Source organism: Strigops habroptila, chromosome 2 (assembly GCF_004027225.2).
Source record: "Strigops habroptila isolate Jane chromosome 2, bStrHab1.2.pri, whole genome shotgun sequence".
NCBI classification, from domain to species: domain Eukaryota; kingdom Metazoa; phylum Chordata; class Aves; order Psittaciformes; family Psittacidae; genus Strigops; species Strigops habroptila.
Genome location: NC_044278.2, coordinates 49278403 through 49300475, shown reverse-complemented (window position 1 = coordinate 49300475; position 22073 = coordinate 49278403). Strand labels below are relative to the sequence as shown.

At 37.7% G+C, this 22073-nt stretch overlaps 1 protein-coding gene across 4 annotated transcripts in view; it reads left to right on the top strand.

The window, feature by feature from the left end:
• The window catches only part of WWC3 (WWC family member 3), a 103635-nt gene that overhangs the window by 71706 nt on the left and 9856 nt on the right, over nucleotides 1-22073 (top strand). For 2 of the 4 annotated variants that reach the window (XM_030476138.1, XM_030476137.1), the window contains exons 9-17: nucleotides 1281-1523; nucleotides 4877-4966; nucleotides 6087-6661; nucleotides 12488-12608; nucleotides 13376-13450; nucleotides 14454-14540; nucleotides 16784-16976; nucleotides 20805-20972; nucleotides 21653-21804. In XM_030476138.1, coding sequence (XP_030331998.1) covers nucleotides 1281-1523; nucleotides 4877-4966; nucleotides 6087-6661; nucleotides 12488-12608; nucleotides 13376-13450; nucleotides 14454-14540; nucleotides 16784-16976; nucleotides 20805-20972; nucleotides 21653-21804 — 1704 coding nt within the window. The remainder of the gene's footprint in view (nucleotides 1-1280; nucleotides 1524-4876; nucleotides 4967-6086; nucleotides 6662-12487; nucleotides 12609-13375; nucleotides 13451-14453; nucleotides 14541-16783; nucleotides 16977-20804; nucleotides 20973-21652; nucleotides 21805-22073) is intronic. The other 2 variants (XM_030476140.1, XM_030476139.1) reach the window with 2 other exon arrangements.

The window sequence follows — 22073 nt, the reverse complement described above, 5'->3', positions numbered from 1 at the left end:
AAACATTGCATGAGGTTTTGTTTTTAGATGGCGAAAACCTTGCCTTTGTCATGATTATGTTACTTCTTTTATTCTTAAACACGTTATCACACTGTGGGTCTTCTGCAGATCTGTTCTGCTTGTTATGTGCTTTTGCCTTACTTTGTTATTTTCTTTCTTACCAGATATTTTGGAAAACCAAAAAGATTAATTTACCAAAGGAATGAATGCATATTCCACTTTTTTGGCTTTGAATGTGCTTCTGTCTATCTATCTATCTATCTATGTATCTATCTATCTATCGGGTGATAATCTATTATGGTGCACTGAACTTTGAATGCTACCATTTTAAAGTGAAAATGAAACTGAGGTGTACAACTGCATAACCATACAGTTCTTTAGTTTCAAATATTCAAAAATCAGACAGCTAGATTTTCTCTTATTTACTGTTAATTTCAACTGTAACATTCTAAAGTGTCTGAATTCCCATTGCAAGACAAGCATAAATACCTAGCAGTAAAAGTGTTCTCCCTCTTAATGCTTATATACGTTTTGAATTTGCCAAAAGAAACATCTGTGAAATTTCTAGCTTTAGTCTTCTTTGTAATATTTATAAGAGTTCAAAATTTGCCTGTAGCAGAACGTTTTCTTAAAATGTCTTATTCTTGCAACCGTTGTTTTGTGTGGGGGTTCATCTTACTGAGATACAGGACTTAGGAGACTACTTTCTACTATAAAGCCTACTACAAAATAAAGTTAGCTTATTTAATTGCTTGATTTGATGACGGATCTATCTAAAGCCACTTATATTTTGCAACCAGTAGATCCTTTCTTCCGCACTTACATTTTTGTTTACTAGCAGCTTATTTATTCTTAACATTCTGCTGTTGGTCAGGACTGCCTAATATTTTCAGCCCCTTGAACCATTCCTCTGTTAGGCGGGACATGAATATACAGACCTATTGTCACTAGATAAGCATCTCCCCTTCATCCCCTGCATTGTTGAAATCCCAAGTTAAGATCTGATAGTGGAAGAATGAGAAAGGAAAGGATGGTCAACTTCATCAGCTGTACAGGCAGCAAACTTGCAGTTCCTCAGTGTTTAAAAAATGCCCAAAACAAAACTCACCCCAAAATGCAGAAAGAAAGAATCCTTCCAAACCCCTCTAAATTTTCTTCATTTGAAATTTAGAAGAAGAAAAGTCACAGAAGTCAGCAGGCTTCACCTTCTGGTATTTTTCCTGTTAATTGTCTTCATCTTTGTTTCTTCTGGTTTTTGAAATACATTTATCCTCTTTTAGAGTTTCGAATATACAACAGCAGCTGGCCTTGCTAGATAATGAATCTTGGCCAGGAATGGCTGAAGCGGACAGGGACCGTCTTCAGCTCATCAAAGAGAAGGAGGCTCTTCTTCAGGAGTTGCAGCTCATCAGCCAGCAGAGGCGATCCCCAGAAGACATTGCACGTTTGGAGGAAGAAAAAAGACGCTTGGAGGATGAAATTCAGCGGGCTCGAGCAACGTCTGCTCATGGGGCCACAGAAAGGTTTGGGAACTTGAATTGTTTTCTTACCTATTTTAAGATCCATATAAGTAGTTTCAAAAGGAAGAGTGGGGAATTTCACTGTGTTTAAGAAACAACAACAACAAAATGTTTCTGGAGTAACTTGCTTTCAAGAAAGGAAGAGGCTGCTTCTGACTGGTATTATTTAATTCTGTCTTGAAGGTTTCTGAAGGAGAGTTAGACTGGTATTGACTAGTTAGTTTTCCTTTCATTCCTTTCATTTTTCTTCTGAATAGAAAGAAGAGATGAGAATAGAGTCACAAAAGATGCTTGGAGAAAGTCTGAGTGATGTTGTCTGATAATAGAGACATGAATAACAGTAACTGTAGAGTGGAACACTTTTTCTCTTGTTTTGCAGTGGAGTAATATTCATCTCCAAAAGCATCAGAACAAAGATCCTTTTCCTATATTTTATTTGTGCCTTATAACAGGAAAGTTCAATTACAATTTTACTACCTTTTGTATACAATTTTTCCTTTTAATTTGCAATCTCAGCAGTGGGAGCACATCCCAACTCTGACATTTAGAGAGCACAGTGAACAGAGTCATTCTTGAAAACTTAAATTAAATGTCAAGTTACGTGTAAAAACAACCCCCCAAACTTATTAATGGAAACACTCTTTATTTCAAAGTTGCCCAGTTTTTCCTGTAGCCAGAGAAATGGACAAAACCTCTTAACCTCTTCTTGTTACTATAAACCACTTCCAGTGAAAGCTTGTTCTTGTTTCCTAGGCTTGCTTCTCTTGAACAGTGGTAAAACCCCAGTTTGACAGTTGAGGAAAACTACATGAACCAGCTTTAATGTGATTTTTGTAAAGGTTAATATTTACATAATTAAGACGCTTTTACAGTGTTTGGAAGTGCCTTGCGTATACAAATTTTGAGAACTTCAGTTCCTTTGAAAAGGCTTACTTCAGGTAGTAAATTCAGGCAATAAATAGAAAATTCACAGCCAACCTACAGTTCAGTGTTCTATATTTTGCAGTTTTTGCAATATCGTTACACTGGCTTTCCAGCTTAAACTGACAGAAAAGGGAGTTCACTTTACACTGCAGTGTAGTAAGTTTCATTTGTTGGTTTTGGGCTCTCATGTTAGGAAGTGCATGCTATGTTGGCAAGAAGACCAAGCTATTTTTCCATGTAGTTCATGCTGTGGAAACCAGCGTTCCAGTGTGATACTTGATATTTCAAATGCTAGCAATAAGTTGAACAGAAGTTAGAATAATATTGAAGGGCATTCTGTTTTTGTGTAACAAATTGGAGGAAAGCTTGACTATTAGTAGCCCTAATTTATTTATTTGTTTGTCTTAGGTTCAGGAATAACCAAAACCATTCCTAGTTCTGCTTTTCTGTTTCCACTTTCTCCAAATCGTGGAATAAAAAGAAGCTTCCTCTTTAAATAATTACTGGGTCTGTTGTGTTTCTGAGTTTTACAGGCACTGAGTTACGTGCAGATCAGAACTAACTTAAAACCTGTATGACAGAGGTTAGGGGTGTTTTGGTTTTGTTTTTTTGGTTTTTTATTTTGTTTTGGTTTTGGGTTTTTTTGGTTTGTTTGTTGTGGTTTTTTTGTTGGGTGTGGGTGTGTGTTTGTTTGTGTTTTGGTTTTTGGTTGGTTGTGTGTTTTTGTGTTGGTGGTTTTTTTTTTTTCTTTCTTCATTTTTTTGGTTTTTTTTGTTTAAGATTTTGGCAGCCTTAGTTGGAGGCATCTCTTGCCCTTTTAGCACTGGTACCTACCTTACAGCACTGATGACTGTGGAGTGTAGGTTCCTAAGTTTGTTTTTTAAAGTAGATGGTGTGGATACCCATTCTTTCCCCTGTGAGATTTTGAATCAGTTAAATTTCTTGCATCCATTTGTCATTTTGTTTTGGTTCCTGCATGCAGTGCCTTTATCATGTAAGTTTACATAGTTGAGCTACAGCCTTCCTTGCACCACTTGGTGAACCTGGTCTGGGGCCCACAGAAGCAGGAGAAAAGTTTCAGTGTTGCACGCTGTCAGGTATGCAGCTTCTGCTGTGTGGTTGCAATGAAGGGAGCTCCCCAGAGAGTGGTGGGATTGCTGGAGTGTAGCACTACAGCCCCTTGCCAGCATATGAATTGTTGAAGTTGGAGGCCAAAGAAGTTGAGAGATTTATGTTTTTACTGCTAGCAGAAACGTATTTTTTTCACAGCTTAACCATCCAAAGTTTATTGAAAAGAATGCTGCTGGTTTTATCCAGAAAGACTCCTTTTTTGTTGATTTATTTTTATTTTTTAAATCCTGCCCAATAAGATGTTGAATTCTAACAGGTGTCTTTGCAGTTGGGGAAGGTCTGAAGCATTCAAATAAGTTTTATCTGCTTTCTCCAAACTATCTATCAGAATCCCAATTTCCAGCCATTTTATGAAAGCAGGGCTGGAGGAGTAACTTTCCTGGACATACAAATGATGTATATCACAGAACAGGTTACCACCCTGATTTTATTTTGAAGTTCAGTGATTTGGCTTGGAAAAACAAAGCGCCATGAATACCTGTAATTCTGGATTCAAGAAATTAATAAATGTGATAGCAATAGATAAAATCTGTGAAGTTTAAAGATTCTCAAAATACAGAATTTAAGGTATCTTATAGGTGTCTGAGACTGACAGCATTAAAGGTACATTCCATTTGTGTTGTGGCAGTGGTACTGAGTAATTCAGATGCTTGTTATTAGATGGGCAAAAAATAAGTCACAGAGAGAGATTTTTGCCATAGCTTAGTATTCAAAATGCTGTATCACCAACTTAAACATAATTATATAAAAATGTACTTGAAACACCTAGAATTAGAGCTTCAAGTTGAGTTTTATGGCTACTGCTTAGCAGAAGTCCTCTAAAAATTTTCCATTTTATCTTTGAAATTTGACACTTAATTAGCTTGGATATTAGGGCTATTTGGAATATTTCTTTCCTGCCAAGGCAATGAAAGGCATAGTAGTTCTCTGTATTTTACTGGCACAATCAGGTTGATGCAACGGAAAAAATCTGTTGGAGAATGATGGGTTTTTTTAACCTAGGGCTTTTTATGATTTTGCTAATTGCTGTAATGTCTTTTTAACATCATGACTCTTACACTGTGCCTCAATTACTTTTCTTGTCTGAGAATTTTGCTGGAGTCTTAGTTCTTGCGTTCTTGCTGGAATTACCATCGCTGCATCTAGCTGCATAAATGAAAACTTTTCGTTAAACAGTGAGACTTACTTTTATATTCCAAACTGCAATGCAGTGATATTTTTCTGTACTTGGAAAGCTCCTAGCACTTCTTGAGCCCTGCTGTATTGAAGAAAAATAGTAATATGTATCTGTTGAATTACAGGATACTGCTACAGGAAAAGAGAAATTGTTTGCTTATGCAGCTAGAAGAAGCTACACGTTTAACCTCATATTTACACTCCCAGTTAAAAAGGTGAGTTATGTAAAACCAGCAGGTTTTGAAGTTTAACTGCATCAGAGAAGAATATTAATAATCTGTAAAGTTTACCTTTTAATACTTTTATGTATGTATGCCAAGTAAATTAACTTTTTACTAAATTTATACAGTTTAGTCTATGGAATGTGATGACTTGGATGGAGTTTTATAACTAGTAATAGGGATGGCTATTTGTGCTACATTATTATGTGGGAATTTTATGTTACCTTATTTTTCTGAAAACATACATACTTAAATCCCATCATATTATTGTCGCAATTTTCCTAATATGAAGATAACGTTCTTTTAAGTTCTGTGAGGTTTTAATATTGTCCAAAGGAGGGGTTTTTGATCCCTGGTGAGTTGACAAAATTTTGCCATTTAAATACAAGAATGTGCTAAGACCCACACAGAAGCCCAGAATACTTTGCATATTCACGCTCGCAGCTGCCTTTTTAGATGCAGCTCTGGGGGATTCCTCAGCTCAACACCATGCCAACATCAAAAGCTCAGTTCCTGCTGTGTCTCACTTCATCTCTCACTGTCACTTGTATTCCTCTCTCCGTAACTGTCGGAGAGTGGTAAGAGGAACTGAAATAGGATTTATCATAAAATCTTTTTTATTTTGCACTGGAAAAACCTGTGAGGGTGAGGCTTACGCAGCAGTTTGTTAGGACTTTCCAAATCCCTTCACACTTCTCCCTGATATGTTTATGAACCATCATTAATATAAATTCAAGCTGGATCATGGTAATCTACTCTTTCTCTCTTTACATTGAGTCTACCAATCTAGATCCTGCTCTGGCCTCTCTTCTGCCAAATTATGGCTTCTTACGTGCTGGAAGAAAGAGTACGCTTGTCCTGTTGAAACATTCGTCTTCAGGCACTTGGTCCTAATGTGCTTGTCACTTGCAGTGTTCCAGTTATGATTGTGCTTGAGACCAGGGCAAGAGACGCGAGCTAGACTTTAAAATACCAAATCATCTTTTTGTGTCGCTGTACTGAATACATGTAAAATTGCTTGTGTAATCTGGATTGGCATTTTCATGTCTGAGCTGGTGTATGTGATTATATTTGAAAGGGTCTTTTTTGTTTTCTCTTTCTTTGCCTGCCGTAGTCTGTCAGCTAGCACCCTCACAATGTCCTCTGGTAGCAGCAGGGGATCCCTGGCCTCCAGTCGAGGATCCTTGGCCTCCAGCAGAGGCTCTCTCAGCTCAGTCAGCTTCACGGACATCTATGGCCTTCCGCAGTATGACAAATCAGACAGCGTTACAGACTACGGGCAGCATTTGCGCTTTGACATAATTCCCTTCGAGTCTCTCACAAAGGATGTGCCATATGCTGATCCCATTGGACACTCAAATTTCAATAAGCAGCGGAGGTCTCTGGATACCCCGCAGTCCTTGGCATCCCTGTCATCGCGGTCCTCCTTGTCATCGTTGTCCCCTCCAAGCTCGCCTCTGGATACCCCGTTTCTCTCGGCATCTCGAGATTCTCCCTTGGCTCAGATGTCAGAAGGTTTTGAGGAGATGGCAAGCATAGGAGCCCTGGAAATGCTCAGGGCTCAGACCACAGCATTGGGCGATGATGAAACACAAGGAACAAGCTCATCTCAGACGTCCACTTACCCTGTGGACAATGAAGTGTTGCGAGAAATGGGACCACAGCTGACTGCTGTCCAAACTGGTGGAGGTGAGTTTCTGGACATACTATTTTGTCACATCATCGTAGGAAATGTCACACAGACCTAAGCATGTTAGCATAGTAGAGATTGTTTCTCAGTTTGGCTTACTTTACTACCAGCCACTAATCACTCAAAACCAACAACTTGTTGTTTACCAACAACTACCAACCCCTTCCTTCCCCCCAAAAAACCAAACACAAGACCAGGCATGAGGTGATGCTGCTGACAGTGCTTGAAGGCTGGCTGACTCCATGCTGAATTTGTACACACCGCAGACCAGGTTCACATGTCGAAGTTCTGCGATGGAGCAGAAGGTGGTGGCATGGTGGTCATGAGTGCATGGTGCGCTGTGCTTCTGAATAGAGTTCTTTGTCAGCCAAGGAACATCCTTTATAGGGGTGAGAAACTCAACATCTGCTTGAGTGGTTGCCTTAGTGAACCTGTATGATCGCAGAGGAGCAATGTGTGCAGTTACCACAGCACATACACTGCTGAGTTTTCTTCTCCTGTTTGGCTGTGAAGTTGATAGACTTGCTTTGGTTTGTATTGGTGTAAGCTTCTGAGGCACTACAGTTGAGAAATGTAAATTTGAGGGATCAAAACAGGAAACAGACCTTTTTAAGAAACAAATTAAAAAATGTGAGCATACAGGCACATGACATTTCTTTTCCTATTTTAATTGATCAAATGAAGAATTGCTGTTAAAACGAAAAAGAGTATTCCTTAATGACCGTGTTTTTTGTGTTAGCTTACTCATATTTCTACTAAAACCATACTAGTAGAGAAGGGCTTTTACGTGTATATTTTTAATATTGATTATAATTCCCATCCCATTTCTGTATCCAGAATTCTGTGTTCACAGTTGCATAGAATGTTGCATTCAGGACTTACGACATCAGGAGTAATGTGAAATATAACCAGAAAATGTATCATATTATCCTACCAAAATCTTATTTGTCAGGTGATAATGAGAAGGAACAGTGACAGCTTTCAGCTTTGTATTTTTAAAAAGAAAACATCACCAATGTGCTAAAAAGCCTGTATTGCTCAAACAGCATTAGAGTCTATACTCACCTGCTTTCCTTAACGCAGCTGGCGTTGCCAGAAGATACTGCTGCAGAATTTACATTTGCTAGATGTAAACATTTCTAGTGCCCATATTGCAGCTTTCAGACCAAAATAAACAGAATTCCAGAGACCAGCGTGTAAGCCTGTGCTTAAATTAGTGCCACGGAGAGGCTTCCTGAGGCTTTCTTTAAACCTCAGATCAGACCACAGCATGTCTTCACCCGTTGTGGTAAGTGAAAATATGTAGTAGCATTTATAGCTCATACGTGCTTCCTAGAAGTGAAGGCCTGGTCTTGAGGGCCTAGGCAGCAAAAAGATGAGGGTCAAGTTCCTGCTTTGGTTTTTCCTTTTCTCCCTTCTCTGTCACATTTCTACACATTTCACATTTCTCTGAAGGCCTCTGGCAGAACATGCCTGTGCTACCTGCTGTCACTGCTGTGGTGTCCAGCTCCTAGTCCAGGTTAGACTTTTCTCTGTGTACAACAGAGAGCTTTGTGTTCCTTTTTGAGGAAGAATGTATGGTTAAAAGTAGCCAGGCTGTCAGGTTTGGGGTTTGGTTGTTTTTTGTGGTGTTTTTTTTTTTTTTTTTTTTGTTTTGGGGGTTTTGGGTTTTTTTGGTTTTTTGATTGTTTTTTTTGGGGGGTGTGTGTGTTTTTGTGTTCTGTTGGGTTTTTTCTTTGTTTTGTTTTGTTGTTGTTGGTGGTTTTTTTGGTTTTTTTTGCTTTTTTTTTTTTTTTTTAATTTGAATTTGAAAACAATTTCTGAAGAAAAATTTGTTTAACCTTTCGGATTTTTGGCTGAAGTCATGACTACTTCGAGCTCCACACATTAACTGGTGGGTTTGCAATTGTAATGTAGTTGTGTGCAAGTAGCAGTTGGAAATTTCGAAATAATTTTGGGTTTGATCTCTTTTCTTGACGAATTTGATAGAGCATCAAGCTTGTATATCCCAGTTTGGGAACCCCCAGGTGTTGAGGGGTTCTGGTTTTCACTAAGGTACAATGCAGTGTGCTTTGCTGCTGCCACCCAATGGCCTGCTAGCATAATGCGATGCTGGAAAACAGTAAGTCTCAACTCTGACAAATCTTTTGCCAGTTCCTTCACTAGAAAAAAAATGAGGTAATAGTTGCAAATTCTGGGTGCCCAGAGGGTTAACACTGAATAAACTGCACATACTTTGCACTGAAGCAGCACTTCAGCAAGTTCAAGGAGTTCTTCAGGAATCACAGTTTTGATGTTCTGTTGCTGATCTTCTGATTTATTATTCTCCATGTATCTGGGACGTACTGTGAAAGATTTTAACGTGTGAATGGAAAGAATATGCCTGAGAGATTAAATCCATCATATTTATTAAACTGGGAGTGGGAGGAAACGTTACTAAAATACTGGGCTTAATATCTTCACTGTCTCTTGCTTTCTATCCTAAAATAATCTTTCAAGTGCTAAGTTTCCTTTAATGCCTAAATAATCTCTTGTTTGCAAAATATTGTCATAAATCTAAAAGTTGATTTATCATTGTGTGCTTTTCATTTTGTCTTGTTTCTCATGCGGCACAAGAGAAAAATTCACTGTAAGTGAACCTGAATTACTTATTGTGCTGTTTTTGCCTGTAATTCTAGTGTGTTTTTCTGTGTGAAGTGTTGGTTGATTTTGGGGGTTTTGGTGGGGTTTTTTTGAGTTGCATGTGAAGAAGCAGGAGATTTTGCTACATTTGGTTTTGTTTGATATTGTGTATCTAAACAGCTGTATCTGTTTAATCATTATGGCATACTTAATTTTTTGCTATGACAACTAAACAATATATTCATGGCTGTAGTTAAATTTCTGGAAAAAGTGTTCTACAACCTTCAACTTTGTTATGTTATAGTAATGTCTGACAGCATCACAGTAGGTAAGGTCTGCTTGTGTCTCTGATTCAGTTTTTATGAGCGTTTGACTCTTTTAGAAGTGGATTTGGACCTGATGTGTGGTATTTGTAATCTTCTAAGCTTGTGAAACATGCTTCTGTATTATTTAGCTAATGAAATCTTGGACATCAGCATTTCCTTTCAAGTTCACTTTTTCAACTAATGATACCTGAGAACAGTCTTTTAATTGGAGCTGTCTGATATTTATCGACATTTGGCGCCCAGTAGTTCTGGAAATTCATATATATTGTTCACTGATTTTGTTACTTAAATAAGAAAATGACAGGTAGTTGTCTATAGTAGAAACTTTATTTTTAGATGATTTTTCAGCTTCTGGCATTGGAAGGTCTGTAACCTGTGCTGTACCTTGTTCTGTTTAAAATAAGATCTCATATTTCTTTCTTCTTGACCAATTTTTCCTGCTTACTTTTTTTTTTGTTTTTATGTCAAAGGCATGTTTTGGTGTTTGCATCTCTCCCAAATTCACTGGGATTGTCCAGATGTTATCAAATGCTTCCGTGGCCTCCAGGCAGTGAGCAAATCATTGTCAAGTTACAAAATTGTTGTAACATGTCAGTTTTTCATGAGATTATATTGGTGCTTCAGACCAATTTTTACTTCCAGAAAAATTGAGAACATGAACCTCCAAAGGAGAGAGCCCTGGAGGTCTTTCATCCCCTATATTTATACAAAGTGTTCAAAGAGAGGGGTGAGTCAAAGGTCTATTTACAAAAAAGAAATCATCCTAGTGTAACTTGTTGAAATTAGTACAGAAATTATAGAAGCACTTTCATACAATACTTACTTTCGTGAAGTTCAGCCACTTTCCAGTGATGTAAAGTTATTGGGAAACTTCCATATTAAGAGATGTCTCTAAGAGTCCTACTTTTTATTCTGCACAAATACCAGTGACAGAACTCAGAAGTGGGCTCACCAAATACAGTTTCTTTGCTTTCTGTGAGCTAGCTTGAACTTGGCTCTCCTCTGTGGTGAGGATGACACAAGCAGCACTGCGTGATGTGTGGTGTGCAGTAAGGATGGGATGCTGTAATTGGAGGAGTGGGGAGGGTGGTTCTTTCTCCAGGCACAGAAACAAATGCAGATTGGGCTGTTCCTGGTCAGCAGATTAATTTCTTGCATAGCTGAAGCTGACTAAATCCTTCATTGAATTTGGAGGGGAGGTCCATAGGGCTACTCAAGGATCCACAAGTACAGAGAACTGGCTCCATTGATACGCAGGAGTTTTAGCTCCAAACAGGACCCTGTGATTTTTGGGATTCTGAGCTGTTTGTGGCCTGATAACAGGAAATGTACCTCAGGCTGGCATAGGACTGCCGGGCTCAGTGCATCCTGTCTGCCAGTCCCGTGGTGGGTTAAATCTAACCTATCCAGACACTTCTGTTGACAGCAGTGGCATGGTTGTGTTAATTTGCGGGATTTATATCAGGCTTCAAGCCCTGATGTCCTGTCCTGGTGGTGCTTAGGTGGGAGGTGAGATGGGTCCAGTTCAGGGGGGTTGCTCACTGTCCATACCTCAGCTAGGCTCTGCGGTGGACCTCAGGTCACGGACTGGCCTTCTGCTGAAGGAAACTTACTGGTTAGGTACCAGCATCTGATTTTTGGTGCCTTAAGCTAATGTGTAACAGAGGTGCTTAACAAGTTTTTACTTTGAGTAAGACGTGTCTCATTCTTAGTTGGGAGCAGTAAGCTGTAAATGTCAGCTGGTGCTTGTCTCCTGTGTGATGCGCACTGTGCTACTGTCACTCCAAATGCTGTCTGCTGAAACTGTGAATGCTTCTGTGCTGTGTAAGTTTCTGAGCATGAGTAGAAGCAAGTAAGATGCTTTCTCCTCTTTTAAATTGGCATCTCTGCCACTGCTTTTCTGCTTTGAGGATAATCATTGAGCCTTAAGCAAAATAAGGGAAAGTTGGTAAAAGCTCTTCACTGCACAGTGAAGAAACTGCAATTCCACAAGTCCGTTTAATGGTTCTCTCTAGGATTTGAAGGAAAACAGTCTCAAGTTAGGAGCTATCATTGAAGGGTCAAAACCCTATCTATGCAATTCTTGATCATTACCATTTGTACATGTACTTTAAAGGATTGGTAGCTGCTATACCTACTTGCCTGTGCAAAACCTGATGTATAAATGTGTAGCAACATTTTGTTGCTACACTTAAAACATGAAAATGATTGCTGAGTTAGCTATTTATGGTAGTGGTGGTGATTCAGGGAAGGGTGGAAGAGGGGGTTGAATATTGCTTCCTCCTCCCTCAGTCAGTTTTCAAAGTCATTCACCAAGAATTTGAAAGAACAGTGGTCTGAGTGAGTTGGAAAGCACTGGTTCTTTTTGATAATGCTTCTCAGACTGTAAATAAAAGCTGCTATTATGCGATGGTATAAACAGTATGCTTTGAGACTTTGTATTAGGAAACAAATGAGAACAAAACCTCACATTGTGTTATCTGATAACTTCTTAAAAGAATTAGTCTCTGTGTTTGTTTTCAGCCTATTGTACATTCAGTAGGTAAATGTTAAGAGTTTAGGATATCATGTGTACATATGTTGAATTAATGTAAGTCTTCCTTCAGGAGGGATTATTCTACCAGAAAAGCATTTAGTAACAATGCAATTGGTTTATACTTAGTCTTGTCAGAGAGGAATTAGCCACAAACTTCCTTCCTTCATTCTCCCACATAACATCTCCGGTCAATTGTATTCTAGGTTTTTAACTTAAAGTTGGATGAAAAAAACAATGAACTGCATTTGTGCCATTTTGCCACTAGTTTTGATATAATAAATGTTTCTTGTTTAATTTTTAAGAGGTTTCCTTGAGTTGATGTTGTCTTTTCTCCATGACAGCTGTAACTCTGCGAGGAGACAGTGGTAGAAGATCGGAGAGGAGAGCCAGGCGAGTTTCAGCATGTCTCTCAGATCATTCACTGGCTAGTGACAGTGGCGTGTTTGAAGCTTTAAGCAAAAGGTCAGGTGTATAAATGTGTAGTAATCTGGAAATATTCCTATTCTTCCACATGGTCCAAAAGAATTTGTTGTGAATTTCTGAATAAGTTTTCAAAATTGCTTGTTCTTAGTAACTTAAAAATATTAGATTGCATATTTTAAAGAAGCTTTTTACATGCAGTTCCACTGTCATCTTCACAAGTGCCAAGTGCCTTTTGCTTTGTTGCCTCTAACATTTTAACACCATGCTCGTCTCCCTTGAAAGATAGTTTTCTCAGCTTCTTAGTCATGAATCGGTAATTTTCTTTCAACCATTTATAACAAAATAGATTATACAGAGTGTGACTTACAATTTGTGGTAGTATGTGATAAAAGTGTAACTGCAAGAAAGAAACACATGAACTGCTAAAAATCTGAAAATGTGCAGGTTGACAAAATGATTGAAGGATGGATAAAGACATGTTACTTTATAAAATTGTTCAAACATAATAAACAATAACGGAGAAGAAAAGGTTTTGAGGATGCTAAAGAGAAATGGAACACAGGATAAATATTAAAGTAACCTAAATATCTTGAAAGAGGTATTCTAAACCCTAATTTTTTTACATTGTGAATTATTACTTATGTGTGTTTTTTGTAAATAGATATTTCAATTCTTTCTCTATTACCAGTCCCTCCTATATTGCTAAACAATTGCTTATATCCACAAATCACAAAATAATTGTTTGTTTCATTACGTTTTAATGGCTTAGGTCAGTATGTAGTTTACAGTACTTTCTGTTCCTGCAGGAATGAAGATCTGGAAGAGCCTGTTTATGGTGATGCTGCCAGTAATGAAGAACCACAAATACATGTTGGATTTCTGTGAGTAGTTACTCCTCTATCTCCCTGACAACTCAGGATTCTTGGGTTTCGTTTTTAACTTTTTAATAAACTAAACTGCTATTGATAGTTTTAAAAAGTTTCTGAACTGACAGCCAAGTTTAGTGGATGTACAGATTAGTCAGTCACATACCCCTTCAATGCTGGTGACTTAACTACAGTTCATTCAGTTTCCTTTCAATGCTGATAAAAAGGCCTTCATTACTTCTTTCGGTAGCATTTCTTTTCATTCTCTGGGCCATTAATGTGAGCATGGATATAGGGATATGTCTCTCTGAGCAAGATCTCTTTGTGCCAGGTAAAGGAGGATTACCTTACAAAAGTCACAGGTGAAGACACACAGATACAAATACAGTTCCCAAATACAGCTTTGAAATCCTGTGCTTAAGGTGTACTGTTGTTGGTAGTAGGAGTAACGCGGGGAAGGACAGACCATAGCAGTGCAAGGCAGGATGTTGTATCTTCGACATCCCTCCAGAATCTCTAACTGTTGGAAAATTAATTCCCAAGCTTGGCAGTTTTCAGATCTCAGCCGGGTTTGTTAGTTCCGTTTCAAAATTCATGTGAACGAGTGTTTCATGGGTTACTGAAACTAAATAAAAATAATGCAGACTGATTTGTCTAATGTAATTGATATGCTGTTACACATTTTGTGTACACACAAGTATATACGTATGGTTTTACTGTTTAAACCAAGGAATGTATTTTATAAAACATGTTCACTATCAAGAGTCACAGTAAGGAATGTTATTCTTTTCAAATTGAATAATGTTGAATTCTCTGAGTTCTGATAAGCTTCTTAGTGTAGCTAAAAATAATGTTCTGTTATCAGAGTGTGATACGTGTAATTGCTTTTGATTTAAACTGATTTGTGTAAGAGACTTAACAGCAAAAGGTGCTTTTACATTCTTAAAATCTTTATCATCTCTAGCTTTTAAGCAAAATATTGATGCTTGGTGACTAACACAGGAAATTTATTTTCCAGGCATGACAGTGGAAGTGAATGTCTGTTAGTCCATGTATTACAGCTGAAGAACTTTACTAGTCTAGTTGTTAAAGAAAACTGCAAAATGTAAGTTTAAATTTCACCTAAAGTCTGATCATTGCTCGTTTTGTGCTACGATCGTAAATACTATAGGTTTGTTTGCTTTCATGCAAAATTAAGCCATTTCTGGAGAAGATGGTATGTCATAGTTTACATGAGGGAAAGGTGAATTTTATGGACACAAAGTGTCCCTTTTATAGAACCTCTTTCATAATGGTCAGGTGACAAGCTTAGTCTCTAATGACCTATGTTCTTACATGTTTATTGTGCACCTTAAAGTTTGCAGACATCTGTGGCCATTACAGCTCTCCTTGAATTATCAGAGGGTGAAACACCCTCTGAAGATAATTTTAACACAAATACTAGCTGAGAATCAGGACAAACAATTGTTTTTTTCTTTTTTTTAGCCTGTAGCAGCCTGTGCTATTTTTTTTTTCTAATTCCATATCACATTACGTAGAACATTGCTTACTTTAATAAATGTTTCTAAACAGTGGCAATGTTGCCATAAAACCATTTTATCTAGTGATATGTACCTTAACATATTTTAAAGAAATTCAACACGTGAAAATTGTTGATCTTTATCTCTGTGAGAGGTTGTTTATAAACTGTGGAAAATGGAAATATGATAACGTTGTATTGTAAAGTAAGTCATTCTGTGGGAGTTGTTAGATTGACATACATCTCACTGAATGAGCTGATCTTTGAGAACGCTTGATCTTTCTAACCCTGAAAACCTCCAGTGGAAATTCTTCCTATAGGTCAGTGCATTAGTGTTGGTCTTTTGCCTTGTTTTCAGTGTGAGAGCAAGGGCATGTGATAGGGGAAAAAAGCATTGAGTTATACTCAGCCATGTTGCGTTGTGATTAGGAAAAGAAATAAGCATCATCTGAAAAAAGCAGAGTCACCAAAGAAAAACAATCGCTCTAGAGGGTTTGTTGGAACTTGTCGTCAAGCAATTGGGCATCTAAATGACTCTCAAAAAGGCAGTTCAGTTGCCCATCCTTCTTAGTTGACTACCTGGGCTGGAATCAAAAAAACTGTATGGCTGTAGAGTAGATCAGTTGCTTTGAGCGGTCAAAAAGTTTATCTTACAAAACAAGAAAAAGCTTTTAGCCAGTTTAATGAACTCCTCCACGCAACTGTATGTTCATTGAATCAGTTGCTGGAGGCAGCAGGGGGGGAGGTTACATGCAGCAGAGGAGTTGGATCATTCCCTTTTTACAGCATGTGAAGCTTCTTTAGCTGACTTTAGCTCCACACTCCAGTGCTGCAGCTCCATCATAGTGAGCTCTTCCAGTTGTCCTCTAACCATTTATTTGGATGTCGGCGTCAAGCTCTCTCTGCTGCCGTAAGAGTTCATGCAGCCATGTAGACAACTTGAGTGAGCCTCTGAGATGGATTGGGTTTGATTTTTTTAATGTTGAGGTTTTGGGGTTTTTTTTGGTAGCCCAGACAAGTTTTCTAATCTAGTTCACAACACAGTTGCAGGAAGCTGTTTGCTGGCACAAGGGAAGCTATGGTAAAAAACAGGTTATTGTAGGTGCTGGACAAGCAATCAGGAGAGGGAGAACATAAGAACACTTCTCTTAAGTAGCTCTGCTGCCTTCTGTCAGATTAAAATGGTTGTGGATTTTGTTTGTTTGGTTTGGTTTGATTTTTTTTGTTTTGGAGTCTCAAATGAGATGGGACCAGGTATTTAAATTTGGGGTTTTTTTAGGATGGCAGATGGATGCAGTGATTGCAGATTTCTTTTGCCATCCTTTTGTGCTGAGTTTCTTAAGGGGAGGGAGAGGAAGGTATGCTTAGTGGGTGGAAGGAAGAAATGGATCAGTGACACTTATGGAGCAATTCAATAGCCTAAGTGAAGGCATGCGTTTCCATTTGAAATATCATAAGCATGGCACCTGGCCTCCAGCTGCTGCTGCTCAGGGGAAGGCTGTAGCTCTCCCATAGATCCTGTGTCGTATTTGCTAGCCCAATGTAGATGTCTTGGATACCTCAAGGCATCTCAAGTGCTGCCACTTGGTGCCTCTTCTTAAGCACCAAATAAATTAAAAAAAAAAAAAAAAGGAAAAGATAGCATTTCCAAATCAGCTTTGCAGATCTTCCGTATTAAGAATACAAAGTAAATGCCCGTAATGAGGAGATCCCAGAGCTGGTTCTTAAAGTAGAAGTTTCATTGATGTTTTTGTTTATCTTGATTTTGAGAAATGCAAAATAGCTTTCTTTGTCTGAATTGTGCTATTTGTCTATTTTGCTGTTCCCAGTCATGTGAGAGTTTATTTGCCACCACTTGAGTCAGGCACACCAACCACTTACTGCTCCAGAGCTCTGGAATTCCAAACTCCGTTAATATTTAATGAAGTTTTCCAAATCCCTGTGCATTCAAGTGTTTTGAAATTAAAATCACTGCAGCTGTATATCTGTTCAGTTGACCATCAGCAGCAAGAAGAACTATTGGTAAGTGGTCCTTTTTCTTAAAAACCGTTTGGTATGGAAAATTAAAGTTACTTGAAGAATAATTTTAATACTAAAAAGAGAAAGTGAAGACTTTATTTTTTTGTAAGGATTGCTGGTACACATACATGTTAATGTGTCCGTTTGTTCATATATGTAAGTACAGTTCTGTTAATAAAAAAGGTGGGATTTTTAGAAAGTTGATATATGTGCATTTAGGTTACATAAAGTCTTGGAAATGATTGGCAGAATTAGAAGAGGTTGAGTATTGTAGCATTTTTAACACTGCTTAAATGTCATACATTGCAGAGGCATGTTGAAAATGGATATAAGGTTTACATTCATTGCTATGGCATATAGTAAATAAGGAGTAAACTTTTTATTTAATGCGGTTTTTTACAAATGTCGGCTTTGGGGAAAGTTGAAAAGTCTGCCATTGCTAAATTTGGTGCAAGAAGGAAAGCATTATGTAAAAAATGAAACTTTTCCAGAAAGACTTCATCTGGCGGCTTTTAGACTACATTGTGCTCAAGACTTCCATATCTGCATGGCACTGTAACACATGATGAATCAGTATTATTAAAAATTTTCCTAATAAAAAGGTAACAAATACAAACCCCTTGTTGCTATATATAACTGTAAGAGTAGGCAAAGAAGACTGCTATTATATCAATGGTAACTTTGTTGCTGGATAATAGCGATCCAAGCAGGTTTCTGTTAGACCAACCTTTCACTTTAAACTGATTGAGATATCTAATGTAGATACATTCGAATAAATGTGGCATTTGTTTAAATAGGTTACACGTATTAACTGTGTTAACTTTAGATGTGGTGTTAGCTTCATTTAGCTATTGCAAATATAAATATGCTTAAATAAATCTGTCTTGTGGCTGCCATTTCAGTGAGGTGTTTGAACGGGTTAGTGAAATGCTTTTTTGTTTTGTTTTTTTCTTAAGCCTATCAAAGTAGTTAAGAGGTACAGGTATCTGACATACCACTGTCATGCTGGACTGTGGAGAATAGGTGTTTATTTGAGCAAATCTGGTCAAGAATGCATGTTTGTTAGTCCACGTTTAAAACTAGGGAGTGTCTTATATAAACAGTGGTCTTAACATTGACAGAAGTGGACTTAAGGTCTTGTCTGCAGTAAGAAGTTTTGTCATTTTTGCACTATGACATAATGATAGAGAAAGCAGCTCAAGAACAAGCTGGATATATTGGTGTAAAATGCTTTACACTGGTATATCCTCTTCCTCTGGGAAGCAAAATAGCTATTTCACTGTAAAGCATCCTTATATTGACACAGGTGCATCTAAGTCGAGGGTGCTTTTATTTTAACTGCTTCTACTGAATTAGCAAAAAAAGTATACGTCTTCAGGTTGTGGTGTTAGGATTTTTTTCTCTTTCTTAGTCTTAGTGTACTTTTGTCAGAAATGTCTTTGTCCACAGTAGGTGGTAACATACTTTAGGAGTAAGCTAACAGTGCTACTTAGAGAAACAATGCCATGGTTCTTAAGGTAGGTGCATTGAAGTACATATTTAAACAATAGGTTGTTGCCCTCTTGCTATAAATTTATTACGTAAATGATGTAAATAAGCACTTTCTCAAGTTGCAAAATCATTTGCTACCTCTCTCTGGAACTGCTGTAATGGCCTCTGTCTTTCAAAGTCTCTTCCACTGAGATGACATTTTTTTCCATCTATTTAATCATCCATACATCTCTGAAGTTTTCGATGACTGCTTTCTTTTCAATTAGATTGTGCCAGTTTAATGATTTCCTAAATGCAGAAGCCAGGTTGGACTTTATCCCAAGTTATAGAAATATTTGTACATAACAGGGAATGGAAAAAAAAAATAGTTCTAAACTTCACTTATGTAGAGAACTAAATCTACTCAACTTGTGGGATGGTCTTTCCATTCCCTCAAACTTTTCTTCATATGCCCTGCCTTGCTGAAAGATCTTTTTCTGTTTTCCTACAGCTTTCTGAAACTGTGCTTCATTAAGTTGGCTTATTTCTTTCCTGGTGGCCTCATCAATGTTGAGATAAGGGAGTTGTTATTTTCCGTGATTAGCATATATGGCTCATGTGAAAACATCAAAGAAACGTGATTGCCTTTCTTGCAATCACATGGCATTGTTGTTTCACTCCCAGTTTCTGATCTTTTACAGCCCTGACCAACCAATTACTCCCCATGTCTTAATTTATTTGAATTCTTCTTGAGTGTAACATACCTTTTTTCATTTTGTTTTTTATTTCAGAGCATCCATTCCATTTTTTAACATAATTTTAAATTCTGATCCTTTTCTCATAAATTTCACAATCCTTCTGTTTGACATCACTGAGAGATTCAAAAATGCTTTTACTATTCCGCCATCCAAGTTGTTAACAAATACATTAGAGCAGGCACGTGACAGACACCTAGCAGACCCACTTTGGTGCTTTGATGTCTTCATCCTTCTGAGCAAGCTCCAAATCTTGAGGTGGAGGTGAAATATACATTCGTCTGCTCAGTACTGATAATTATTAATAGGGTTTGGTGATGATTTTCTCCCCATTTAGTCATTTACTTTGTAGTAGCAGCTTCTTTGGCATGCCTTCTTAACTGCTTAATAAATGCAATCTGTAGGGCAGTGTCAGATATCCTAAGAGTCAATATATGGTTTTTCCAGTATTGATAACAGGAAAACAGCTTTACCTTCTTCCTCTGAAACCAAACCCAGCATGTCTTTTCCAGCTCTGATGCAAAAGTGTAACTTATTTGGCACATGTGTCAGAGCGAGTAGATAATTAGAAGACACCTCTGTTGTATATATAAAAGAAAAGGCATCTCTGTAACCTCCAGTATCTTAGTAACATGTTGTATCCTGATATGACATTATTTTGTTACTTTCAGAAATTTTTCTCTGTTGTCCTTTATACACCTGTTTAAACAGAGCCCCAGGGAACATTAATCTTGGAAAAACAATACAAGGATTTTTATTATTATTATTTTCTAAGTAACTGTTTCTTTACCTGCTTAAAGTTGAACACAGTTTTCTGCTTACATTTCCTACTGCCTTTACAATTAGAATCACTGCATCCAGCTATTTGTTTTGGTCCAGCTAGTAAATGGATTAAAAAAAAAAAAAAAAAAAAAAAGCATGGATTTGCTCACAGTTGTGTTTCATTTAGGTCACCACACAGAAATTTCTTACATGAGTGTTGTTGGATGGAGTAGGGCTACTTTAAAGTTGGGAATACTTTTAGTTGGAAGCCTCCATTGAACCTGTTTTCACCTGAATGTAAGGATGTAAGGGAGATGTAAGCATAGCTTGGAAGGTAGAAAAATGTCTCTATGGCCTATTTGACTACTTTATTGTACAAATAGGCAGAAAAACATGTTTTCTTTTTTCCCCTCTGGAAGATGACTCCGAGGACCAGAGAATGGAAGGGTATCTGGGGATATAGTTCTCTCAAAAGAAAACAGATTGAAGTAATGCTGTTAAAGTAATATTAATTTAAGCAGATTTAGAAATCAGATATGTAATTAAGAAAGTTATTTAATAAAATATTAACAATCATATCTACATCAGTCATGGAAATGTTATTTTTCAACTTAAAAAAATTGAGTATCTGCTCTGATCCTTCCTGGCAGTAGGCAAGAGGCAAGAACTTCAGTGTCTTAGATACCATAACACAACAGAAAAAACTGTCTCTTTTTAAGAAATGCTAGTAATATCTGATAAAGTGGAGGTTTTACACTATATTAAAATACTCTTTAAATGAGAAGGTGTCTATCTTGCAGTGTATGTTTATCTTATTGTGGTCAATGATTCTTGTTGTTTACAGGGCATTGCTCAGATAAACCTGACTGATGCAGAGAGTTCTGGTGAGATGCAGCTTCACTGGTATACTGTTCAGATCTTCACTGGTTCAGACCCCCAGAGAGCAAAGAACAAAAACCAGTGCGAAGAAAGTATTCCCCGGTCTTCTGGAAATGTAACTACAGTTAAAACAGTATGGATCTGAAAAAAGAGTTTTGTTTACTTTGACCTGCTTGGTGGGTGGTTGTGATCTGATCTCAGGTGCAGTTTGTTTTTGAGGTACACAGAAGGTGATACCTTAATTTAGCTCTTGTGGCAAGAGCTGGATTTTAATAATTAAAAGCTAGATCATGTCTGGACAGGTGACTGAAAATTGTATTCTGTGTATGTTTGTGTGCACACTTCCAGTCCAACTAACTAAAATGTATTAAAAATTTCTGCCACTGCATGTCAAGAGGTTGTCAAGAAAGGCTGTACAGTTTCCATCCTTGGAGATTTTTCAGCCCTTGCCTGGGCCCTGGGCAACCTGATGTAGCTATGAAGCTGTCCCTGCTTTGGGCAGGACATCAGACTAGGTGATCTCCAGAGGTGTCTTCTGACCTAGCTTGCTGGATGATGCAGAGAGAGATAAAGTCTGCCTGGTTTCTCTGAGAAGTTGCATTCATGGAACACCACATACATTTTGATCATCAATATTCAGGACAGATTTTGTTTACCCTTTTTTTTTTTTTTTTTTTTAATTATTTTTTTTATTTATTTTTTATTTAAGAAACATACAGTAGCTATGGTTTTATTTTGGTTTCTCTCAATGATTTACATTAAATACATTACTTTGTTCAAACAGTTTTATTTGAAGTCTGGTTTACTTTTCAGGATGCAGTGACAGCCCTGTTAGCCAGGACCACTGCCCAGCTGGAAGCAGTTGAGAGAGAGTTGGCAGAAGAGAGAGTGAAACTGGAATACACAGAGGAGGAAATCCTGGAGATGGAAAGAAAGGAAGATCAAGCAGAAGCCATATCAGAAAGGTAAAAATAGCTTAAATACCTCATCAAACATCCGAATTATATTTAGGCTGTGGGTATAGTCTGAAATACAGCAGGAGAAACCGCAGGTCCTTGTTCTGAGATCTGCTCTTGGCTGGTGTTAAGAGTATAAAATTCTGTTACTACATGGTCATGTGCAAACAGGAGAAAACCATCTTTGAGTATCTGGCTGAGTTTAGAGGACTTGGAATTTGCGGAGTGGGAAGACATGATATCAAACTTTGCTACGGAGGCAACTGTAGTGGTTTTCT